The sequence below is a fragment of the Mustela nivalis genome, assembly GCF_964662115.1.
Source record: "Mustela nivalis genome assembly, chromosome: 11".
Lineage (NCBI taxonomy): Eukaryota > Metazoa > Chordata > Mammalia > Carnivora > Mustelidae > Mustela > Mustela nivalis.
Window position 1 is genome coordinate 61,256,395 of NC_139030.1, and position 19,908 is coordinate 61,276,302.

Genomic DNA, 19,908 nt, shown 5'->3' on the forward strand with positions numbered 1-19,908 from the left:
GCCAGGCGCACGCTGTTTCTTACCGGGCACCCTATATACAACTTCCCAAATTCAAACAGTAATATGGCCCTGGCTCCACAAAAACCTAAATAAATAATCGTGGTGGAGTCTGAAGAAAGGAAGGATATGATCTATATAGAGAGAGGGATGTAGGCGGAACTCCAGGAGATGGGAACACGCGCATATACTTTAAAATATGCTACATCCGAACACTTAAGATGGAAGGTTTTTGTCTGGTTTTGAACTGAGGATCGGCCACCACAAACACACCCTACCTGTCCTAGAGCGGGTGTGGGAGAGCCGAGAAAGCCTCCAGAGGCCGAACTCGAGCCGGGAGTAAGTAACACAGCGAGCCCTTTACTACACTCGTGGGCTGGGCTCGCCTCGGCCCTTCCCACCCGCGAGCCGCGCTCAGAACAGGGCGGGCCGGGGCGGGGAAAGCCGAGCGCGGCGGGAAGGGCCCGGGGCGGCGGGGGGAGGGCGGAGGGAGGCCGGGGAGGCGGGCGGGCGGCTTTATTGTTTCCTCTCGCCCTCCTCCTCCCGCGCCTTGCCCCGGCGTCACTGGAAAGCCGCCCGAGCCGCCCGGCGGCGGGTTATTTATAGAGCTGGCTGCGCGCGCGTCACGGAGCCCGGCCCGGCTGACGGGGCCGCTGACGCGCTTGGCCGCGGGGCCGAGTCCGCGGGGCTGCGCGCCGGGCGCCGGTGACAATGGGCTTCTGTGTGTGCAGCTGCCGCCGCCGCTGGGGGTCGGGGGAGGGGGGCGGGCGGCCGCTCCCTGACCCCCCTCCCTCCCGCCCTCGACCCTCCGAAAGGTAACCGGCCTCTTCTTGCCCCTGGCCGGGACACCCCCCTCCACCCCCCGAAACCAGCGGCTTCTACCTTTTTTTTTTTTTTTTTTTTTTTTAATTTTACCAGTAAGTTTCCCTGGGCCCAGCCTCCCCGCTTCCACTTCCCCCGTCTCCCCCTCTCCCCCCAACATGACGGGAGAGGGGGATTTAGCCGGCCGGGGGCGGCCACTTTGTGCGTCCCGGGGAGCGGGACCCGCACAAGGCGCGCCAGCAGGGGATGCGGTGACCGAGGGGCCGGGAGCGCCGGGCAGGTAACGTATCCTGGACCTGGAGCGGGGCTTTGTTTGGGTGTGGGGGGGGGAGGGGAGCAGGGGTGGGTGCGAGCGCCGGGCAGCCCTGCCGGGGTTCGGGTCTCCCGGCTTCTCCGCCCCGCTGGCCCGCGCGCACGAAGCCGATCTGGGGTGTAACGCCAAGAGCGAAAGAGAAACTTCTGCGTGACTGACTAGATGAGGCTCCTCCCGAGAGACCAAGATAATAGAGGACTCCCCCCCGCCCCTCCCTGCGGGTTCTAGCCCGGTACGCCCCCACCCTGCGGAAGGAGGGGCTGGTGGGGATTTTAGGGACTTCCTGGGCTGCGGAGACCGGCTCTGAACCAGCCCCTCTCAGCTGCCGGGAGCTGGAAAGCTTGCTCTGGAGCCTCTCGCACGTGGCAGGCAGGCAGAGAACTTGCTGTGCCTTCTAGGAAATTGCAATCGATTTGTAATGCAGTTTCGCTAATTGGGAGTTCAAAATTAAACTTTAATAAAGCATTTGTGTTGTCTCGTGTAATTGTGAAAGCTTCCATCCGTCCTGGTAGATAGACTCTAAGTCTCAAGTTAATGGCGCTAAGCTAGATTCCCCCCCCAAGTACAATTCCGTCAGCCGTCGTCGGCGCAGCTGGATTTCCGTAAGGTACAGATGTTGCTAATGGCAGCTTAAGCACGGATGGGCAGATAGCATACGGAATGCAACATGTTGCCATATGGTTCCTTTAGCCTTTCACCTCCAGGGATATCAATCACATATATTCTGGGAGGAACTTAATGACTCTCCGAACGGCAAAATGAATTACCTGGTACAATTTATATCCCTTGACCTGATACGTTATAACAACAGGGAGATAGCATCTCACAGTTTCTGTGGTATAAACTGAGCTGCAGAGCTACAGTTCAAATTCTATAACATCTATCTGTGGTTTGAGGGGCCCTGTCAAATCATTCTGGCTGTAAAAGAGGGTTTCTGTATTGTCTTCCTCCTCCCCCCTCCCTCTTCTGAAGGATACAAAGTTTATAAAGTTTGGTAAAACTGTTGTCTTAGAAATTGCCAGTCAGCCAACCGAATACTAATTGATGAGAATATGGAGAAATGGAAAAGAGGATTTCCAATGCTAGTTACTTAATTAGTAATGTTTAGGAACACCATACTTTTGGAATCCAGAAAATTAAAGAACTACAAGAAATGTGTGTTCTGTGAGTTGTTTCTATGTAACTCCTCAACCTATTAATTAACTATTTAAAGTTCTTTTTTTTTTAGAAAATAATCTTTATTCTTAAACATAAGAAAATATCTTACAGTAAACAGTCCTCAGAAACATGAAATATAAGAAATTTAAGAAGCTGAACAATTCTATACACAACCCCCCTCCCCATACACATATACTCTGTGTGTACTTGAATCATCCATGGGTAGTACTGGTCGTTTTTCTCCTACCAACATGCCAGTGACAACATACTGAAGTCGCTGTTTAGATCCTAGTGGAATGTTTCTGTAATATTTCACAGGTCTTATTTTAAATATTTCAGTGACTAATAAAATGGTTGATTGTCTCTAATTTCAGGTTATAAACATGGTTGTCTCTTAGTGTAACCCTCCATTTTCTTCCACTAAAGCAGAGAGGCAATACTAGAAAACAAGAAATAAAGGTACAAAGAAAGTAAATAACTTGTGAAACATTTTTTTTTAACTTTTACCTATTAAGTAATATCTGAAAGCAACAAATGTACTATCTTTTAAAAGATTTTGCTTCTGACAGTGTGTAAACCACATTAATTCATGTGAATTGATAGACTAACAAAACACAAAATAGACCTAAGCGATCTAAACAAGTACATATTTTCAGTCACATCACGTTTCAGAAAGTTAACATTCTGGAAGTTTATCTGTACCTCATGTCCTTTCTGAATCCTTTTGAAATGACAAGATAATATTTCTCCTTTTCTTCTTACTTTTTGAAATGGATGATGATGTGTTACCTAGTATTTGAGTTAGTGCAGTATGTTGGTAATTATTATCAAACAATATAAGACGTCTGTGTATTTTTATAGCAGAAAATCTTATACAGGACACAATAAGATATATATCTGACTTATGGCAACGGTTGCTGGGGGCTGTTTTTGGTAATCTTTTAATGGCTAAGGTTTTCTCTCACCAGTACTCAGTGTGTTTTAACCCTGATCAGAAGTAAGCTTGTCAATAATGATTCCATCTCCATGACTTCTGAATAGGCAGTGAGTGTGTCCTTTAATCAGCTACACAGAACTCGCCTTATAAAGCTGTTCTTGTCGTGAGCAGCTATTGCGGCCTTTTGTTAGGCCCCATGATTATTAACGTGTTCCACCTTCAAAAGCCAGGCTGAAAGTCCTGCTGTGCTTCATTTCAGAATTCAAGTCCATTAGTAAATAAAACCCTAAGCAGCACTATTTGCTTTTTCTCAAGTTACAACATTACATGGAGTTCACCAATGATTTTAGGCCCTTTTGTAGACATGAACGATGTATATTTTGGGTATGCATACACAGTAATAAAAACAAGATGTGTATCTTGCATCATGACTTTTATTTTAAACGAAGATTTGATGGATGTCCATTGTTACTCTAAACGAGGTGGCTGGCTGCCAGGGGGATCCCTATAGCTGGAAAGTACTAGCATTGTTAATGTGTACCAGGGAATCACTTTCTATTTTTTGAACTCTCAACTTCACCTCCCTCTTTAAATAGTGCCCTTCCGTATTGCTAATCTGAGAATTAGTTTGGAAATGAAAACTTTTGAAAATGTGTTTGTATTGCCGAGATCTTCACCACTGTTTCTGGTTGCCTGCTGGTTTACAGCCTTTATCTTGGGCTGGCACGTTTATTTTAACTGAAAATGAAGAAATACTCTTAGGACAGGGTATATTCTCCATGCTCTATGTAATTTTAATTTGATATAATCCTAGCTGCTTTCTTATTTTTTTACTCATGAACGTATTTTAGAATATGTAGGATAGGGAGGATTTGTGTGTTTCTCATGGTAACATGGGACAAGTTATGGATAGACATTAGGCCTCTAATAGAACTCTGCATTCAAGTGAGTGGGGGTGGGGAGGAGAGCCATCCAGAAAGAGTATATGGGCCCAGTGCACTGGCCCTGTTTGCTTTTCAAATTTAAAATCTACATCGCTGCATTGGAAACTTGTTTCTTTTATCGCGTTTCATTTTTAAAGAATTCTTTAAAAACTGTCAATCTGTAAATATTTAACCAGCCAAGCAAGAAACAGTCTTTTATTCTCGGCTATATGCAGCTTTGTTTTTATCTGGGTTAGTGTGAGTGCCATGTAAATACCACATAAAAATTTGACTTGGTTTTCCTTACTTTGACTGAAGATTGACAGGGGCTTCTTTAATTAATCTTGTTCTCTTTCATGTTCTGTATTCAGATATTGAAATACAGTATTTTTATACATTTATAAGATTGTGTTTGCATTTATTTAATTTATGTTTCTTTTTTTAAAGCATGTAGCCTTGAATGTTTGTTCTACTATTTTTTTTTTTTTTCTTCACATCATTACTCTGGTACTGCTTGATGTAACTTGATTAGCTCCCTCCCCAGTCATGATTGGTAATTAAAATAGGCATTAAAATTAGTCACTTAGCAATTTTGCTGTTCAATTGGCAATTAAATTACTTAATTGCAATTAAAGTCCTAATTTTAATTGGCAAAATGATAGATGTAGATTTAAGATAATATGTATAAATACTTTAATAAGTGTCTATATAAGGATTACTTAATTACTCAACTTCAAGTTTATGCTGTTAACTTTAGAACTTTTAAGTGAGCAATGAAATTTATATTACATCTATTCAAAGGATATGGTAATTAGATTTATTACTTATCACTATAAGGGTCCTTGCTATAAGTTACTTTTGTAGTGTTAAAATTGTAGGCTTGATAATTGCAGAATTATGATGAGGAAAAGGGCATATATATCTTTGTCGTAATATATCCGTACAGGATCTTCATTTTTTATTAAATCGAGAGGTTCCTATCCCCCAGTTAGGCTGAGGAAAAAATCAGAAGTGGTTATTTTATCATTAAAGGTAGAACAAAAACTCACAGCTATGATATGAATACAAGAACTATTGCCAAGTGTATGTATTTTATCTACTTAAAATGCTATGTAATACTGTATTAGTTACTAATGTTATTAGCTACTTTTAGAATTTCAAGTGTCCTTGTCCTTCACATATAGCAACTTATTTTCAGAATCTTTAAAAAGTCTTCTAGGACTTCGTACAATTTAATCACCCACATGTTTACTGAAATTAGCAATGAAATCGAAAAGCAAAGTTACCCTTACTTGCTTGATCACAAAGAATTCTTACATAGAAGATATTAGTGGTTGCTAGAGACTGGGAGAAAGGGAGAATGGACAGTTATTGTTTAATGGGTATAGGGTTTTAATTTTAGAAGATGAAGAGATGGAGATGGATAGTGGTGATAGGTACACAACAATGTGAATGTATCTACCATCACTGAACAGTACACTTAAAAATGGTTAAGATGATGAATTTTATGTTATGTGTATTTTACCACACACACAGGAAGAAAATAGTAGGTTACTTTAAAAGCAAATGTTTAGGAGATGGTTACTGAGAGTCAAGCATTAGAGCTTAAAAGATGAAGGATTTTTATTATGCAAAATACTTTTTGAGTGGCATGAGGCTTTACCATATGTTCAATTTTATAATTTTACTTTGCAAGTAGATGCTTCTAGAAAAAAAGAGTGCTGTTTTCTTCTGCACATCTTTACACATTTCTAGAACTGAGTTCTGAATTGAAGTCAGAAATAATTTTGCGTTTAGTGTTTTTTGGTTAAAAAAAATAATGGGCTGAATAAAACTGAGGAAAAAATCACAACTACCCAAAATGTGAATATCAGGTAAGCAATTGACTTGTTTTGTAAACATCCTATAGGAAAGGAACAAATGATTCATCAATTAATATCCTATTAATGCAAATGAAATCGCAGAAAGGAAAAAAAAAAAAACCCTTCAGTATTAAAAGCTGATTTTGTAGTTCCATAACTGAGTTTTTATTTCAAAGTGAAAATTTCTCTCTTCTATCACTAATGTAAAATTTCCTGCTGAATAGCAACAAATGCCATGAATGTAAATTTGTCCAAATATAACTTAAAATATATATCTCATTTTAATGTTTAAGACAGTTTCCATTAAGTAATTTTGTTATGAAATATCTTAAAGTTACTTCAGCTCTTGCAATAAAACAGTTATGTCCGTTCACTATATCTGAACTGGAAGGGCTACTCTGAGTTCATTTTGGGAGAATCCTGAAAGAAATCCCCAAAGACCCCTTTTCCATGCATTAAGATAGAAAATCCTATGGGATTACATCCATGTTTGCTTTCTAAATTATACCAAAAGCTCAATTTTATTAAGTATAATCTGTCTAGCCATGCATAAAATAAAATACTTTGGTTTAGATGTGAGTGTATTATTTATATTGATTTTTTATAAAAATATTTTTTACATATGTGTCACATTCTGCTTAATTTTGGTTAATATCATAAAAGATAATGTAGTAACATGACTTTTCTAAATGCTTTTATGAGGTCATCTAATGGTATATATTGAAAGAATTAATTTTTTGTCACTTAATTTAGTTTTCAAAAGAAGGAGCTCTTTATGTATAAGACCAATTTTTACTCCTATTTATTTTAACTTCTTAAGAAAATAGAACTTCATTGGGGATAACTTTACACATTAATACATGGCAGTAATTAAAGTTGTATCTGGATCTGGGCCTTGAAAAAAACTAGAATTGTCATTTTAATTGAGTTATAAAGTAGTTTATATTTAGGAATCTATGTTTCTCAAAAAATCTTGAAAGGTTCTAGTCATATAAATGCAAAATTTCAGTTTCTTGTAGCCTATAGCATCATTTTAACATTTTCTAAAAGGTTGTTCAGTTCTACATTTTGATTCCATTATATGTGTAATTAAACCTCTGTGCACAAAAGCATTCTCTTATGTACTAGCAAATACACCCACAGGAATCCTCTTCTAAACTATAATTTATTTAAACATGTAATCATAGGATTTTCAAACATGCTTTCATTTTTCCAAACTATATGCCAATTTGAGCTACTTGGTGATAAAATGAGAGATTTCATTACTATTTTGGTTTTTCCCCCCGTGACCTAACAGTGAGTTAATCATGGGAAGGAGGAAAAAAAATCTGTTGTGAACCTAATTCCATGTGTTAACTGTTTCCCCTTTAAAGAAAAATAGAAAAAGTATAGAAGACTTGTAGTTATTTATGAATTCCAGCACAGTATGAATATTTGGGCCTCCAGCTTGCTCTCCTAGGGTTTGGCCTAAGTAGTAAATAGCTAGCTGGTACGTGAGAGTGTGTGTGTGTGTGTGTGTGTGTGTGTGTGTGTGTGTGTGATTGATCTTCCTGAACGTTGTGGAGTCAGGCCCCCTACTGACAGCATCAGTCAATTACAGACATTGGCGGTTCCACTGAGATTCGTTCTATCACAATCTGATGGGGACACAGGAGTCTGGAGTTCTGAGCAGGGTCCTTTCTTCCACTTTCTGGTGCCTATGTTGCGTCCTTTCCACCCCGAGCACATCTGAGCCCTACCAAAAATGCGAACACAAGAAGCAGCTTATCCAGTAATCGATTTAAATGAGTTTATCAGTCTTTCATCCAGTGTGTCTTCTTAAGAAGTAACACTCCCCAGGAACTAGAATAGGAATTTGAAGAAAAGAGGGAACTCATACAGGTTATAGGATGCAAGGGGGAAAAGTTCACCTTTTCTCTGTTGTTAATGTTATACCTAATGCCTCCATTTCCACTTACTAATAATTATAATTGCTGTGAAAACTGCCTCTCAGTCTTGGGTGCAGTAAGACTCGGGTAAGGGCTCTGTTAAGCCCGACTCCACAGGTTGCTGTTGTAGAATAACGCACCGCACTACAGTGTTTGTCTCCTTCAGAGCTCACTTTAAGAACTCCAGAACACTCTCCACTCTCTAAGAGAGAATTCTCCAGTTGTCCGCAGACTCAACCCAGGCTAAAGCCAAGTGTTTTTAAGGGCCCTACGGGAGGAGGAACTTGTGCAGGGAATGTATCCACTCACTTGTGCGTATTTGTGTAGGGAGGGTGATAGTTACAACCTTAAAGTTCTCCTGGCCCCCGCTTCCCTAGGAGTATATTAAAAAATAATAACCGCCACCCCAGCGTGGCTGCGCCTGAGTTTCCGACTGCCTGAAAATAGCTGCCGGGAGCCTGGCCCACCGCTGGGATCAAGGAAAGCTCCTCCTGGCAGCGCCCTGCTCCCTCGCGGAAGGGGAAGGGAACCCGGGAGGGCGCCACCGAGCTAGAGCCGCTGCTATTTTGGGCCCAGCCCCGCGGGTGCGTCAATGCCTGCGCCCCTGCGTCACCGCCACCCCCACCCCTTTCCTTCTCCCCTGCTCTCCAAACTCTCACTTTTTCCCTTTCGTTCGCGTGGAATCGTTCCTGCCCACGGGGCGCTGACGCTACTGAGCTCATGCTAATAGGCTACTCTTCGCCCTCCTCCCCTCTTCCCCCTACTCACACACCCTCACTCGCCACAACAGCCCCCCCCTACACACACACACACACACACACACACACACACACACACACACACACACACACACTTCCTGGTTTTATTTGTACTCCGGCCCGCTGGGGCACCGCTGAGCCGCGGAGGCGGCGGCGGCGGCAGCGGCAGCCGCAACATCTGGGGGAAACTTAAGGTGGCCACGCAGGTTTTCCAGAGGCTGCGGCGCAGAGGAGCCCGAGACTTCCCGGGGCAGCCGTAGGGCACCTGATGGCTATGCCTCTCCAGCCGCTGGGGAGCGAGCAAAGGCTGGGGGTGCAGATTGAGCTGAGCGGCTTCAGAACGCGGATAGTTCCGCGGCGCTTTTGGCCCATCCAGAGAACACCAGGATTGGGGGCGGGGAGTGGGGAGTCGCCAAGGGGCTCCTGCAGTCTGGAAGCGAGCCACGCCGAGGGAGGTGGGGCGGTTGGAACTCTTCGCGGCCAGAGAGGGGGGACGCCTCGGAGCCCTCCCTCCCCTCGTCCCAGCCTCTTCTAGACCCCTGGGAGAAGCCCTGAGAGGCCCGCCCTGTTCGGGCCGGAGGAAAGCGAAGGGAGCCCGCTTTCTGTAGAAGTGGCGTCTCCTTTGCTAGAAAGCTCCTCACGCCCTCAGCCGGGCGGGTGGACAGGCGTGCAAAGTGGAGTCAGCGGCGACTCGCGGCCGCGGGGGGTGCGGCGAGCTACCACAGTGCTCCGGGTCCCTCTCCTGGAAGGGCTGGGCACACAACTTACGCTTGCGGAGATACCCCACCCCGCCCTCTCCCCTTGTTTTGTCTTTCCCTCTTGGCTCTGAGACTAAGGTTTGAGAGCCCTTGTGCTTCAGAGGAAGGTTGAGTTATTTCTCTACAACTCGTGTTAGGGTATGAGTTGGTGGGCACTGAGGAGTGTCGAAAGTATAAGAGTTGGCCAAAGGTGAGGTTAGAGCACCTTTCTGTTGAAGGCGCACCTGTTGCCTATTGCTTGGCTGTATTGCCTGCGATAGGAAAGTGGGCGATGTCTCATTCTGACTTTCGGGATCCCTAAAGGGTTGGGTCACTGTCTACCTGTCCCCCCTCTATTCCCCTTTCCACGCACCACGTATTCCCTTGCACGTGGGCACTGCAAGGGAAGAAGGGAACATGGAGAATAGGCCCTTCCCAGTCCCTTCCACCTTGGACTGTATATGTGTGTGTGTGTTTGTGCGCGCGCGCGCGCGCGTGTGTGTGTGTGTGTGTGTGTGTGTGAAGGGGGAAGGGGAGACAGAGAGAGAGAATGCTAACGCCAAAGGAGGCGGCCCTGGACAGGAAAAGGGAGAAAGGGGTATGCATCGGGCTAGGGAAATCCCACCCTAACTGCCTGAGGCCTTTGAGCTTCTCGAGTCTTGGGACATCTGTCCGCGCTTCCGCTAATGGGGGAGACAATTGTGAGTGGATGAGGTTAGAACACTGCCAGGCACACCCCATCCCTCACTAGTCCAGGTGCCGGCTACCTGGCCCATACCAGCGTTCCCTTCCGCCGGAGCTTTTGTTGCACCCTCCCCCACATGTGAGCAGCCGGGCGGCAGCGGTGGCCCTTGGTTTAGGGGAAGGCGAGGTGAGACGTCGCGGTGCTGCGGGCTGCGCGGACCTGTGTGGAGAGGTCACACCTCTTTCGGAAAAAAAAAAAAAAAAAAAAAAAGAGAGAGAGAGAGAGAGAGAAGAAAGAAAGAAAGAAAGAAAGAAAAAAAAAAAACCCAAGCTGGCGACCAAGGTGAACCCAGAACGGTTCCCACCTTAAAATCGGCCCTGCTCGTGACGTCAGGTCGGAAATATACCAAAGCGAGAGCCGGCCAGGAGTCCGGGGAGCGCGGCGGCGCGGCGATTGGGCGGCGGGCCGCTGACGCGCGCTGACGCGCGGAGACTTTAGGTGCATGTTGGCAGCGGCAGCGCGAGCCACATAAACAAAGGCACATTGGCGGCCAGGGCCAGTCCGCCCGGCGGCTCGCGCTCGGCTCCGCGGTCCTGCTCCCCTGCCCAGCCGGCCGCCTTCTCCTGCTCCCTCCCCGCTCCTGGCGACTTGGTTACCTTCGCCCCTCTCGCCCACCCCTGTCAGACCCTGCTACCAGGACTCCCAGAGGAAACTACACTTCGGCTGAGTTGAATGAATGAAGAGAGACGCAGAGAACTCCTAAGTGAGTAGGTAGAGCCCGTGCAGCTCGAGTTCCTTTATCCTTCTTTCGTCTTTTGCACGTCTCTTCCTTCCACATGTGTTAGTACAGGTTTTCTCGAAGTGGGCGCCAGAGGGTCGGAGCGTGATGGGGCTGGAGGACCGGGAATAGGTGCGCGCGGCTTCGGCGGTCATTTGTCCGAACTCCAGCTTTGGCACTAGGGGGGAGTTGGCTCCCAGAAGGCTTCCAGGCTCCTCATTGGTGGACGTGGATGGGAGACTTGCATAGTCTGGGGAGCTGCGGACTTGCCCGGGGGATATGTGGCCAAAGTTTGCTCTTAGAGTGGAACTGATTGTGACCATTGGACAAGGAGACTCCAAAGTCCTGTATATACGAGAGGCCTGGACGCTACCCACAAACTGACAGGGAGAAAGTTCTTCAGTTTATGTGTTGCTTGGGAACTGTGTCACCGCGGCTGGCCGGTGTGCCAGTGTTTCCTGGGTATTATTGAATAAGGGGTGGTGTTGGTGTTGGTGTTGGTAGAGTGTCCTATTACTAAGTTGCCTGAAATTTCTGGTTTTGACACATGCCGTGCTTGTGTATGTGAATACGTCAGAGAGAGAGAGAGAGAGAGAGAGAAACAGAGAAGGGAGTAAAGAGTACAGTTATGAAGCTGTTAAGTTACCAGGAGGTTAATATCCAGCACAGGCATATAGCTCTCAAAGGCTGTGGGTGTCGTGGGTCTCCTTTCTTTCTACTTTTTCTGATTAACCTTCCTCCCCAGGAAGCAAGATAATGGGGGAGTGGGGAGGAGAACAGAAGGAGTGGATGTTTGGCTTTCTTTTTCATTAGTAATAGGATTCTCGATGCTCTAGAATGCCTTCCAAGTGGCAACATCTGAAAATTACTCGTTTCCCTGGCAAATAGGCAGATTGTGGATGGCTGTATAGGCGAGGTGTTCTGCTTCCAGTGTTGGGAAGTGCTTCTAACCTTGGTACCAGTACCAGATAAGCTGTTTCCCTCCCTCTGCAACTGACCTAAGATGGTCCTGGAAAAGTAGGGTCTTCTTTTCCCACCCCTTGACCGTTAAAGATGTTGAAAGACAAGTTTCCTGGAGAAATGAATGGCAATTCACCTGTATCTTCAATCCCAGTGTTCTGTCTTGTGACACTTAGGAAATCCAGATGCTTCCATTCAGATTGTCTTCAGGTCTGCCCAGGCCTTGCTAGCATTCTGTAACACGTAGGGGTGGAGGGAGAGATTATTTTTCTCATATTATATTTTTGACTTCTACTTTCTTTACCCCCTCCTGGAAGAAAAACTACTTCCGCCACAGAAAAATTCAGGCGAAGTTTCCAGTGCTGTATTTTATTAAACTCTAGTTTCTTCTTATTTGGGTTTGAATGAAACTAAAATGGAAATGACACTACATTCCCACCCCCACCTCTACTTCCATCCCCACCCCCACCCCTACATCTTAGGGTCCAATTTATTACATCATAAGTATTAAGTAAGTACCTTCTCTCCTTCAGAACTCTCTGTCTGCAAAGATTTACACAGTGCAACGGGTGGCATTTTGTGTTGTTTACAGTCATCTCTTTTACTCATTCATTTTAACTGCTGAGTTTGGTAAGGGCTACACAAGAATTGCCAATGAAACAATCAAGGAGGGCCCAGAAGGGCTTGCCTGGTGACCCTACAGATGCCCAGCTGAATCTGTCGGGAAAGTCACCCTGAAGCTTCCTGTGTCTGTATTTCAGGGAGGAGATCCGACAGGCTGGACTCCCCATTGCTTTTCTAAAAATCTTGGAACTTTGTCCTTCGTTGAATTACGACACTGTCCACCTTTAATTTCCTCGAAAACGCCTGTAATTCGGCTGAAGGTTAGTGCAACTTCATTTCTTTTTTCCCTCCTCCGAGTTCCCCGAACGTCGAGAAACAGGGCAATCCCATCTTCCTCAGCAAACTCTTTAAGTTAAGGTTTTCCTGGCCCATTATCTTCGGGAACAACATCCACAATGTGCAATTCAACCTTATTTCTAGAATGAGCTTGCTGAACCCGAGCTTCAGAGGAACGGCTCATATAAGCAGAACCGTCGGTGTGATGGGGTGAAGGGGGAGGCATTTGAAATATCCGGGAATAAAGACCCTCAAAAGCTTTCCAGCTCTGGGTCTTCCTTGGACCAGTCTTTCCATGCCCTGCACGGTTTTGCCCCGCAGCATTCGCTCTCCGCTCTTCCTCTCGCGTCCCTTACATGCTCTCTGACCGCTGCGGGCTGCCGGTGTAGCTCCAGGTGTACCCGAGCCCGGGAGAAAGTGTTCAGTTGACCAGGCTGAGTGTATATTACCCTGTTTCATTTCCAGCCATGCCTTGTGTTCAGGCGCAGTATGGGTCCTCGCCTCAAGGAGCCAGCCCCGCTTCTCAGAGCTACAGTTACCACTCTTCGGGAGAATACAGCTCCGATTTCTTAACTCCAGAGTTTGTCAAGTTTAGCATGGACCTCACCAACACTGAAATCACTGCCACCACTTCTCTCCCCAGCTTCAGTACCTTTATGGACAACTACAGCACAGGCTACGACGTCAAGCCACCTTGCTTGTACCAAATGCCCCTGTCCGGACAGCAGTCCTCCATTAAGGTAGAAGACATTCAGATGCACAACTACCAGCAGCACAGCCACCTGCCCCCCCAGTCCGAGGAGATGATGCCGCATTCCGGGTCGGTTTACTACAAGCCCTCCTCGCCCCCGACGCCCACCACCCCGGGCTTCCAAGTGCAGCACAGCCCCATGTGGGACGACCCAGGCTCTCTCCACAACTTCCATCAGAACTACGTGGCCACCACGCACATGATCGAGCAGAGGAAAACGCCCGTCTCCCGCCTCTCCCTCTTCTCATTTAAGCAATCGCCTCCCGGCACCCCCGTGTCTAGCTGCCAGATGCGCTTCGACGGGCCCCTGCACGTCCCCATGAACCCGGAGCAGGCAGGCAGCCACCACGTGGTGGACGGGCAGACCTTCGCTGTGCCCAACCCCATCCGAAAGCCTGCGTCCATGGGCTTCCCAGGCCTGCAGATCGGCCACGCATCGCAGCTGCTGGACACGCAGGTGCCCTCGCCGCCGTCGCGGGGCTCGCCCTCCAACGAGGGATTGTGTGCCGTGTGTGGCGACAACGCGGCCTGCCAACACTATGGCGTGCGCACCTGTGAGGGCTGCAAAGGTTTCTTTAAGGTGAGCGAGGACGGGGCCGGAGGAGGCAGGTAGGGGCCCCCTAGTGCCGGGAGCCTCGGAGTGCGCGCTCCTCCTGGATGCAGGCAGCCCAGTCCTAGGTCGTCCAACTCCCGAGGTCTGCGGAGGCTTTCCTGCAGCCGTTCATGGCCTGTGGCGGAGGCCTCTGGGTGCTTGAGAAAGGGAACTAGCTAGACCCGGAGAGCAGGGGTCGCATCCCCCTCGCACGCAGCCGACACCCCGGCAGGCCCTAGCCCGAAGTTGCAGGAGCCTGAGTTGGAAGAGGGTCATTTGCATGTGCTAGGAGCTGTCTTCTCTGTTCAGATTGAAATTGGTTAGGACAGAGAACCGTGTCTGAGCTAACCAAGTGGAACAGAATTCCCTATGGTCAAATTAAGTGATCTCTTTATTTCGCCATCCTGATTGAATAATCTTATCATTTTAAATAGAGAAGGTCTCCAAGGAATGTAAATAATATGAATGCCCACGGATTTGTATTTACTGAGCGTCTCCTTCTCCTTCTCTTGGCATATAAAACACAGCAAGGAGCGGCAAGGTTAGCTCAAATGTTAACGCTATCAATTTTCTCCTGTTAAATGCCCTGGGGGAGGAAAACGAAAAGAAAGAGAAAGAAAAGGAAAAGGAAAAAAATAAAAGAGGAGTTGTGTGTATGTGTTTGTTTATGGGGAGGAGTGTAGATCCCAGCTGTTCAGAAATTGTTCCTGGATTCCCTGGGTTGCTGGATTTTCAAAAGAAAAAAAAAATCGGTCTATATTGTCTCCTTTTGCAGCGCACGGTACAAAAAAACGCAAAATACGTGTGTTTAGCAAATAAAAACTGCCCAGTGGACAAGCGGCGCCGGAATCGCTGTCAGTATTGCCGATTTCAGAAGTGCCTGGCTGTTGGGATGGTCAAAGAAGGTAGGTCGGAACAAGCAGCCCATTCCCTCGTCTGCGCCCGCGGGAAACTGCGGCTTCTATTCCAGTCGCATTTTCCACTTCCCAGCGCCCGGAAGATGTGTGTGTGTGTGTGGGGGGGGGGTGTCTCCCGGTTCCCCCTCATCTGCCTTCTGCCTTGCTGACCCCGCGGCTGCCTGCTTGCCTATCCTGCCCTGGAGAAAACAGCGGGGCCCTTCTTGCCTTCAACTCTACGACCCATTTGGAAGACGACATAAAACAACCCCACTTTTTTTTTTTTTTTTTTAAATGCTTCTTGTCAGTGAAGGCTTTACAAGCAATGGGACCCTGTGCAGCCTGCCCTGGCGCCTGGTGGCTGCGGCCTTCCCCGGGAGGGGCCCAGGCAACAGCTGGGTCCCGCTAGGGGGAGCGACGCTAACCCATTTATTCCTTCGCAGTGGTTCGCACGGACAGTTTAAAAGGCCGGAGAGGTCGTTTGCCCTCGAAACCGAAGAGCCCACAGGAGCCCTCTCCCCCCTCGCCCCCGGTGAGTCTGATCAGTGCCCTCGTCAGGGCCCATGTCGACTCCAACCCGGCTATGACCAGCCTGGACTATTCCAGGGTAAGAAGCTGGCGGGTAGCATGTGGACAAACCAACAGATGGGCAGGACCCCTTCCCACACCGGTCACTAAGCCCCAGACTCAAGCAAGGCTGTGGCTTTACAGCTCTGAGCAGAGCCACGGGACACAGACAGAGCGACAAATATTCCACATTACTGGGAGTGTAGACATGAGGACAGACAGAGAAAAGAAGAGAAGACAGGCTACAGCGGTCCCATCTCTGGGAGACCTCTCTCTCACTGCCATGGTGCACACACTAATGCCTCTAATGCTTAAAGCAGAGGCTGTGCAAAAATGCCCCCCACTTGGATTTTATCCCCAATCTTCCATAGAGATGCTTTAATCCTCATCCTCTGTGGCACTGTCGGGGTGGGGAATGCCTGCTTGGGGGTCGGGAAAGGAAAGAGAAAAGTATAAGGAATGGCAATGGTGTTGGGAATCAGGTGGTCAGATTCCCTTTTTACCCCAGCTGTGAGAAATGTGTGGGCTTTAATTGGAAGAAGTATGTCGGGCAAACCTAGAAGCCACTGCCATTTTATTAAGATTTGCAAAGGGCGTCTCTGCTCGAGACCCACTCTGGGACTGGCATGAATACTAACGTGTCAATTGTTTTGTGGAGATAAGAGTGAACGTTTCCCAGGGCTGGATGGCACTGTATTTAGTCTGTATGGAAATGGTAATTTACATATTTAAAGCAGCGACCTCATAGCACCATCCCTAATTGAATTAATTGCCCCGGAACATCTAATTTCCTTACTGGTCAGAGAGAGGTTTAATTGTTATAAAAACCCGGCTCCCCTACTAGAAGCGGGGTTAGCAATTTCACGGGTTATATATTTTAGAGAACCTCATTAAGTGCTTTTTAAAATGAAATTCCAGTTCCAGGCGAACCCTGACTATCAGATGAGTGGAGATGACACCCAGCATATCCAGCAGTTCTATGATCTCCTGACTGGCTCCATGGAGATCATCAGGGGCTGGGCTGAGAAGATCCCAGGCTTCGCTGACCTGCCCAAAGCCGACCAAGACCTGCTTTTTGAATCAGCTTTCTTAGAACTGTTTGTGCTTCGATTAGCGTACAGGTAATGGAGGAGGCAATCCAGGGAGGCTGGGAAAGGAGGAAGAGAGGAATCAAGAAGGGAAAGAAAGAGGAAAAGAGAAATAAAAGGGGAGAAGAGAGAGGGGCAGAAGAGGAAAATGAAAGAGGAAAAGAAGAAGGAAAAGAGAGTAGACAAAAGGAAGAGAAGGGAAGGAGTGAGCCCAGAAACCTTGGATGAATGGAATGGAAGTGGGATAGGGGGCGTTCTTGATGGTTATGAAATTAAACCCGTTCAAGGTCTACTGGTCTACATTTTATTAACTCTTCCGTAATTAGTTACCTCTTAAATCCCTCATTTATTGCTCTTCAAGTAATTAGTTGTTTAGCTTTTCTCTCTCTCTTTTTCTCCCCTCTCTCTCTTTGGTATTAATTGCAGGTCCAACCCAGTGGAGGGTAAACTCATCTTTTGCAATGGGGTGGTCTTGCACAGGTTGCAATGCGTTCGTGGCTTTGGGGAATGGATTGATTCCATTGTTGAATTCTCCTCCAACTTGCAGAATATGAACATCGACATTTCTGCCTTCTCCTGCATTGCTGCCCTGGCTATGGTCACAGGTCAGTACCTCACTTGCAGGGCAGGTCTCCAAAACTGCCCAGCAGGATTTGTCCCGGTTTTCCCTTGCCACTGACCCTCCCTGCTCCTGCCAGCTAGCTAACTGCTTTGTGTGTTCCTCTTTTGTTTCTGATTGTGTTTTCTGCAGAGAGACACGGGCTCAAGGAACCCAAGAGAGTGGAAGAACTGCAAAACAAGATTGTAAATTGTCTCAAAGACCATGTGACTTTCAATAATGGGGGGTTGAACCGCCCCAACTATTTGTCCAAACTATTGGGGAAGCTCCCAGAACTCCGTACTCTTTGCACACAGGGGCTACAGCGCATTTTCTACCTGAAACTAGAAGACTTGGTACCACCGCCAGCAATAATTGACAAACTTTTCCTGGACACTTTACCTTTCTAAGACCTTCTCCCATGCACTTCAAAGGAACTGGAAAGAAACCTAAAACTATCCAGAGGGGGGAAGTCACAAGGCAGAGATATTCCCATGAGCTGCCTCAGCTCTAGCCGGCCCCCACTCCCTCCAAAAAATCCCAGTCCCTTAATCCCTAAAGAAACAAAACAAAACAAAACAAAACAAAACAAAACAACAAAAACTGTTGCTATTTCCTAACCTGCAGGCAGAACCTAAAAGGGCATTTTGGCTCCGGGGCATCCTGGATTTAGAACATGGACTGCACACAATACAGTGGTATAAACTTTTTATTATCAGTTTAAAAATCAGTTTATTGTTCAGAAGAAAGATTCCTAATGTATGATAGGGGAAATGTTTGGCCATGTTTGGTTGTTGCAGTTAAGACAAATGTAATACATACACACACACACACACACACACACACACGCACACACACGCGCACACATTCACTCACACATTGTAAGGGGACCCACAAGTATTGCCCTTTAAAAGACTTCAAAGTTTTCTGCTGTAAAGAAAGCTGTAATATATAGTAAAACTAAATGTTGCGTGGGTGGCATGAGTTGAAGAAGGGAAAGGCTTGTAAATTTATCCAATGCAGTTTGGCTTTTTAAATTATTTTGTGCCTATTTATGAATACATATTACAAATTCTAAAAGATAAGTGTGTTTGCAAAAAAAAAAAAAAAGAAAAAAGAAAAAAAGAACTACACAAAAAAGGGACAAGCATGTTGAGTCTAGGTTGAAAATGTTATAGGCACTTGCTATTTCAGTAATGTCTATATTATATAAATAGTATTTCAGACACTATGTAGTCTGTTAGATTTTATAAAGATTGGTAGTTATCTGAGCTTAAACATTTTCTCAATTGTAAAATAGGTGGGCACAAGTATTACACATCAGAAAATCCTGACAAAAGGGACACATAGTGTTTGTAACACAGTCCAACATTCCTTGTTTGTAAGTGTTGTATGTACCGTTGATGTTGATAAAAGAAAGTTTATATCTTGATTATTTTGTTGTCTAAAGCTAAACAAAACTTGCATGCAGCAGCTTTTGACTGTTTCCAGAGTGCTTATAATATACATAACTCCCTGGAAATTACTGAGCACTTTGAATTTTTTTTGTTTTTTTTTTAAATGTCTAAAATTGTCAGTTAATATATTATTTTATGTTTGAGTAAGAATTTTAATATTGCCATATTCTGTAGTATTTTTCTTTGTATATTTCCAGTATGGCACATGATATGAGTCACTGCCTTTTTTTCTATGGTGTATGACAGTTAGAGACGCTGATTTTTTTTTTCTGATAAATTCTTTCTTTGAGAAAGACAATTTTAATGTTTACAACAATAAACTATGTAAATGAACAGAATTTTGTCTTCTTTCTGGGTCAGGAAAAAATGGTGACAAAACAGCAATATGAAATAGAATTGGAGATGGATTTAGGGTAGGTCACTTATTCAACATTTGAGTTTCAAACGAACAGCCTACATCTATTCTAGCAAAAGAAACTGGGAAATTGAACTAATTGTCCAGAAAACTCAGTACAGTATTTTTCCTCAGCCAGAATTGTTGAGTGTGGCAACCTGCATTTATCAGAATCAATTGAGAATATCTTAACACTTTTTAAAATTTTGCTAGGAAATGCAGCTTTCAGAAGAGAAGTTTAGGAAACCAGATAACTTGAACTTTTGCAAGGTCTGAAGTCCTGTCAGGTTTTTGTCTTACAGAATGTTTAGGGAGTATCTTTCTAAGATTCAGGAAATTAACATGGATTTGAAGTGTGTTGTACATTATCTCTGGTTTTTCCAATTCCTCTAGTTATTACTGTTGTAATAAGGACGAGGGGCCAGGCATTTTGGCCCTTTGGACCTTGGGTCAGTGGTCTTGGCATACAGCACAACTCAGTAGAGCTGTTTCTTACAACTTTTTGTTGTCATCCTTCAGTAGATGGTGATGAGGTACACTTTGAACTTTTAGCATAATACCTCCTTCTTTAAAGTTTTTCAGATAAATTATAAAATAGCTCTTTGTCAGCTCCTGGGTCTGGTACAAGTAAGTCATACCACAGCTTTCACGATTCCACCCATCACCAACTTTTAACAAAGAAAGCAATAACGCTATAGACAGCGGCTGAAGGTCTGAGCTTCCTTCTACTCAAGGTGCTGGTCTTTGGGCAGTCAAGGTCCTGCCTAACTGGCTTCAGGTCTGCGGCAAATTCCTAGTAGAAGATGG

At 45.7% G+C, this 19,908-nt stretch overlaps 1 protein-coding gene across 4 annotated transcripts; it reads left to right on the forward strand.

The window, feature by feature from the left end:
- Nucleotides 1–880: 880 nt before the first annotated feature.
- Nucleotides 881–19,040, forward strand: NR4A2 (nuclear receptor subfamily 4 group A member 2). 4 transcript variants are annotated; one of them, XM_082690878.1, is made up of 9 exons: nt 10,646–10,883; nt 12,620–12,742; nt 13,224–14,089; nt 14,877–15,006; nt 15,441–15,604; nt 16,483–16,685; nt 17,079–17,095; nt 17,200–17,257; nt 17,404–19,040. In XM_082690878.1, the coding sequence occupies exons 3-9, from the start codon at nt 13,226–13,228 to the stop codon at nt 17,489–17,491; spliced, it is 1,524 nt and encodes a 507-aa protein (XP_082547004.1). In that variant the 5' UTR covers nt 10,646–10,883; nt 12,620–12,742; nt 13,224–13,225; the 3' UTR covers nt 17,492–19,040. The 4 variants fall into 4 exon arrangements, with proteins under 4 accessions (XP_082547002.1, XP_082547003.1, XP_082547001.1 ...); XM_082690876.1 differs by lacking the exon at nt 10,646–10,883 and adding an exon at nt 881–1,099 and having other exon boundaries at nt 17,079–17,257; XM_082690877.1 differs by having other exon boundaries at nt 10,572–10,883; nt 13,402–14,089; nt 17,079–17,257.
- The last annotated feature ends 868 nt before the right edge of the window (nt 19,041–19,908 follow it).